This window comes from Sinocyclocheilus grahami, unplaced genomic scaffold, assembly GCF_001515645.1.
Source record: "Sinocyclocheilus grahami isolate Dianchi unplaced genomic scaffold, SAMN03320097.WGS_v1.1 scaffold323.1, whole genome shotgun sequence".
Lineage (NCBI taxonomy): Eukaryota > Metazoa > Chordata > Actinopteri > Cypriniformes > Cyprinidae > Sinocyclocheilus > Sinocyclocheilus grahami.
In genome coordinates this window covers 787,587-793,586 of record NW_015505502.1, presented here as the reverse complement: position 1 = coordinate 793,586, position 6,000 = coordinate 787,587, and the positions used below count along the sequence as shown (strand labels likewise).

General features: G+C 35.1%; 1 protein-coding gene across 1 annotated transcript in view; it reads left to right on the top strand.

Annotated features, from left to right (window-relative positions):
- Positions 1–6,000, top strand: part of LOC107602257 (uncharacterized) — a 63,964-nt gene that overhangs the window by 46,517 nt on the left and 11,447 nt on the right. Inside the window, exon 3 of the mRNA XM_016294714.1 lies at positions 3,888–4,008. Within this exon, the coding sequence (XP_016150200.1) occupies positions 3,888–4,008 (121 nt within the window). The remainder of the gene's footprint in view (positions 1–3,887; positions 4,009–6,000) is intronic.

Below are 6,000 nucleotides of genomic sequence, written 5' to 3'. Positions count from 1 at the left end.
ATCGGCGTATACGACAGCGTGTTCCAGTTCCTCCCAATATCCAGCAACTTTGCACAGCCATTGAAGAGGCCACAATCAACAACCTGATCAACTCTATGCGAAGGAGATGTGTTGCACTGCGTGAGGCAAATGATGGTCACACCAGATACTGACTGGTTTTCGGACCCCCCCAGACCCCCCAATACAGTAAAACTGCACATTTTAGAGTGGCCTTTTATTGTGGCCAGCCTAAGGCACACCTGTGCAATAATCATGCTGTCTAATCAGCATCTTGATATGCCACACCTGTGAGGTGGATGGATTATCTCGGCAAAGGAGAAGTGCTCACTAACACAGATTTAGACAGATTTGTGAACAATATTTGAGAGAAATAGGCCTTTTGTGTACATAGAAAAAGTCTTAGATCTTTGAGTTCAGTTCATGAAAAATGGGGGCAAAAACAATAGTGTTGCGTTTATAATTTTGTTCAGTATATAAACAGTAGTCTGTGTTTATGAACAAATCGGTTCAGTGAATGATTCATAAAGATAGTAGGTACGTTCCAATCAAAGTACCATGTGAAGTAGTCTTTATAGGGTATTTTGCCATCTTAAGCTGAATTCCAATTAGAAGGGAATGTAAATGTTCAGTTCAAAGGGCAACGCAAATGGCATAAAATGGCTCTGTTATTATTATTGACTTAAATTTGTCAGGTATGTTTTTACAGGGTTGTTTGTTTACAAGATGTGACATTTACAATGTAGAAATCATGTTTAAGAATTACAAGGTGCATCTAATATAACCAAATTGCATCGGTTTTCATATTTCCCTTGTTTCATTCCTGAATGAATCTGTACTTACAGTAAATGATTCAATCACTTAAAGAGCTGCATCTTAAATCACATACTTCCCTACTATATAGCAAGCAAAAAAACATTATGTGGAATGAGTATGTGCAAATTTACAGTATTCATAAAACAGAAACTTCCTGGATAACCTACTGCTTCCGGCGAGATTCTGAAGTTCACATCCAGTGGACACTTTACTATCCCATGAGTCCATGGGAGAGAATTTGTGAATGACAGTGAAGCAATGCAACTGACGCTTGTAACTTTGCGAATGTAGTACATCCGGATTAAATTACACACAATCATACTATATATAATATACTTTTTTTTTAAAGTCACAAAGTAATTACTTATTCAATAGAAGTACCTACTCAGAGAGCATGTGATTTAAGACGCAGCCGGTGTCTCTTTCACTAAGCATGCATATGCACAAATTTGTGCATGAAATCTGCATATGAATCTTTTGATGATCAAATCATGAGTCACCAATAACTTTCAGACTAAAATTTATTCTAAATGAATGAGCAAATGTAGGAATAACTGGAACCAAAACTTTCACAAAAATCACATACTCTGGGTGGTCTTATAATCGTCTTAAGATGCAATAGATATTTAATCTTAAATAATTTCATCATATACAGTGAAAGCATAAGGAAAGCTGCATTATCAGATACATGTTTGTACAGCTGGCTAATGAGAGGTCTGTATAAAGTGTTTGAAATGGTTTTGAGGACAACATATTTGGCAGTTTGATGCGAGTGATGAAATTGATAAAAAATGTTTTGCCGAAAGCCCTGATATTGAGACGGTTTGGGCATGTTTTATATACATTATACTATAAATTATACTAATTATAGTGTAAATTATACTAACATCAGGCTCATCTGGAATGCTCCAAATTCATTATCATTAGAACAAGGCTAAGAACAAATTCATGTACTTGTGCATGTGTGGTTAATTATGCAGAAATTTAATTAGTATATGTGTGCAAGTTCTCCTGTGCATACAAATACTAAATAATCCACAAAATTATTAGTGAATGAGACCCAGTCACTTTCAGGCATAGCAATGTAGCCAGCATACTTTCAATAAAATTAATTAAATAAGAATCTCTGTCCATTCCAAACCTTAGTTCCTTGGCCAAAGTGACAAATCCCTGTGGCAAACGTCCTGCAAACATTAGCACAAATTAACCACAAGTTTGCAGCAAATAAATAGCAAGGCGTCAAGCCTACTACCACAAAACACTGAAAACTGACCCAACAAACCTGTCCCCAAGGTCCTGTCGGAGAGCAGTAATATATTTAACAGAGGTCCATCTTTATTTGCCCTGAGATGCACCGGTATTTATGGACGAAGGAGAACCATCGATCTCCTCCCATGGTGGATGTCTGCCATTCCTCTGGCTGTCTGCAGGCTGCTGAGACAGCATAGATCTCTAGCATGGGCAGAGATACAGGAGCCTAGGGAGATATATGACCACGCTATACATTACCTCATTAAAGAGCTGTTGAGTACCCTGGAAACACTGCCTGATTCAGCGTTTTGGGCGAATGATGCTTTGATTTCCTCCCTCTGGCCCAAACCTTGTTCAGTTCCTATCATGCCCTCGGGATACACGGGATAAACTGAGAATTTCTTTGTATATATAGTGATATGGTGTCTGCTGCATTCAACAGATGTATCGATCCTGTTTAATAAAGTTGGGGTTGAATACATAAGTGCGGTTCTTAGAGGTCATTCACACAGAAATGTGCCATTGTTTTTCTATGTAAACATGCACATGCTCACATCTTTCGACTTTTGCAATATGATGTGACGTCAAAAGTATACTTCTGTTCCTATGCGTACACTAAAGTATGAGTACAGTGCATGCAACGCAACTTTTATCATCAGCATAGTGCACGCATACTGTGTTAAAGACAAAATTTGTATCATGCTCACCATACGCATTCCTTGTTGTAAACATAAAAACAAAGTATACTTCATCATTATTTTACTGTGTAGTTCTAATTAGATTCAGAATATTGCTCTCTACCAGTTCATGGGATAAGTAAGGATTGTTCCAGGTTCCAGTTAAAATTACAATGAAATATTGGACATTACAATGGAAGTCTAAACAGTAAAGAAAAGACGGAGAGTTTCATAATGCTCAGTCTCTTTCTGGCATTGTTCTGCATATTTTGTAAAATTGATACAGTTTACATGACAGGAGTTGGACACTTTTGTAACTTTTAGAAAGGTTAGAAAGGCTTCTTGCTGGTTTTGTTACGCTTGTCTCGTGTTAAAATGCATAATTTCATTAATAAAGTATAAGTTCACCCCAAAAAAGAATAATTTACTTGCCCTCATGTCATTCCAAACCTGTGTGACTTTCTTTTTTTCATGGAACACAAAAGGAGACAAAGATATGACTCAGAAGAACCATTTATTTACGCATCAGACATCACTATTTCTGGTACTCACATGAATGTGCAAGGGAGAACTATAGCGGATGTCGTGATTTCAGTGACAATGTAATGCTAAATTTCAGCCTCTTCCTCACAAAATGATAGTTTGACTTCAGAAGATTTGGAATTTGCTTTTCTTTTTGTAACTTTAGAGAATTTTGACATTTGAGGAGTGGCCAGTATATTTTTCAAAATGTCCCCTTTTGTGTTCATTTGAGGAAAGAAAGTCGGGAAAGTTTGGGACAACATGAAGATGAAAAAAATGAGAAAGGAATTACTCTTTATTAAGCTGGATTTCAGAAACATTTGGGATTCAGGTCTTCATTGGTAGCCAGGCAGATACTTTTATTGCTTTGTAATTTTCTTGAAATTGTCTTCTTTGAATGGTCCAAGCTGGTTGTTCCAGCTGCTCTTCTTAATCTTCTGTTTTTCATGCGTCTCATGTCCTTGTGAGAGCATTTGAATCTGTGGGTGTGATCGGCCATCTCTCCTCTCACCCCCTCCCTCCCTTCCTCTCTGTCTTTTTCACTCCTGTCACAGTCTTGTTGTCTCTGTTCGTGTGAGTCTCTGTGAGTGCTGTGAGGTTTCTGACAGACTTTGTGTGAATCAGGGTCTCAGGAAGACGGAACATTGGGAACGTCAGGATGTCTGTCTCAAGAGGAGTTATCAGAACAGGCTTCACAGGCCCAGGATCTTGAGAGACTGGCTCAGCTCTGCATCATGAGCAAAAGGTAGGAGACTGAACTGACTGTGAAAATGATACTGCATATATACAGCATGCAGACTAATTCTGATAAAATTGGCATGCAAAATATAGCAAGTAAGAGTAATTTCCGTGATAGAGGGCATTTAATGGGCACTAATAGTCTAGATACATAATTTAGGAAGATGCATTCAACTGGTCTTGCACAATTTGTCAGAGAATTACACACTGAGTCATATTATTTGTGCTGACTGTCCACACTTATACTTCTTGTTTATGTCTCATTCAAGAAATAAATGACTGCTGCTGTAGTAACTTTTCATTAAATATAAACAAATACGAAAAAAAAAAAAATCTGCACTTTTGGAGAGTGAATTGTTTCATATGGTAACATTCAACGTAACTGGTTTTATTAAAGTGTAATGTTTTAATTATTTTAAAAAAGTTTATTTATAAGCATAATTTCTAACATACTTTTATTAAATACAAATATTATAATATAAATATAATACTTTTTTAATGTAATATAACTTATTTGAATGTATTATATATATATATATATATAATACATTCAAATAAGTTATATTACATTAAAAAAGTATTATATTAATGTTATATTAATTATTTATATGTATTATATATATATATATATATATATATATATATATATATATATATATACAGTTTGAAAACATAACATTCAAATAGCATTCCATTATTTCAGTTATATGCAGATTCTACCTGATTTGACTTAAAAAAATACTTTTTTAAATAGAGAGAGAGAGAGAGAGAGAGAGAGAGAGAGAGAGAGAGAGAGAGAGAGAAAGGTGACTTGTGTTATGTGAGTCTCAAGGTTTCAAATGTTACTGCGACACTCTGAGTGAGGTGTCCGCTTTCCTCCGGGGGCTTAACATGATGAGGCGCTCTTTTGTAAGGCCTCTACCACATACATTTGAGGACATTTATGACCCACAGTTGGCACTGGTTGGGGACTTAAAGCATTTAACCTGATTGTCTCAGGGAAGGAGACAGCTTGCTGGTGCCACGGGAGAGAGGATGACATTAAACTTGAATGAGAACGAGATTGTTTTATTGCTTCCCAAATAAGATAGTGTTTCACAGGACAATGAATTGTGGGGGTATCCACACCATTTGTATGTAATCCCTTAAACTCTTTGGGTCAAGTAACTGTTGAAACCTGAGCAGGGTAGATCTTCAAGATCTGTTGGTCAACTAGGACAGCAGTCATGGTTGAAGTTGTATTTCAGCTTAAAAACAACTAAGCAAGATCACACAATCTCATTATGTCTCCAATTATGAAGAAATATCATCTCAAGAGTCAAGGGTCATTTTTTGACCTGTTAGTTGGACCACATGACTTTGTTAGTAAGAAATCATATTGATATTTGGGGGGGCATAAAGCTAAAACGTGTCCTGAAAAACAGTTCTGATCAACTGTTCTGATATCATAATGAAAAAAATAAATGATTTATTGAATAAATAATTTACAGAATGACATTCTTGATCAGAAAACCTTATGAAGTATTTTGACTTAATATTATTATCATTATTTCTTAGAATAATGAAAAAAGAAAGAAATAGTAAGTAATAAGTAATAGGGGGCTACCAAAAATCATGGGGTCCAACTAACATGCAGAAACATAAATAAATAAATACATACATACAACAGGAAATGATACCAAAGATATGACGACTGCTGACCCTCATTACTTATATCAAGGTCAGTAAGTCTCTAAAAACATTATTAAAATATGAAAATTCTCTTACAATTTTAAGACAAGACAAGGATAGTTCAGGTTATAAAATGTCATGTGGTTTGACTCCCCAAAAAAATAAAACATTTAATTTAGATATTAGAATATTAATATATTAGTTAGTATATTATTTAAATTATATATGTATATAATTGGTAATGTTTCTTTTTTACTCTGTAAAAAATGGAATAATCATGATTATTTTAACCCATTTTTACAGCTTTTAAAAATATATAAATATTCTA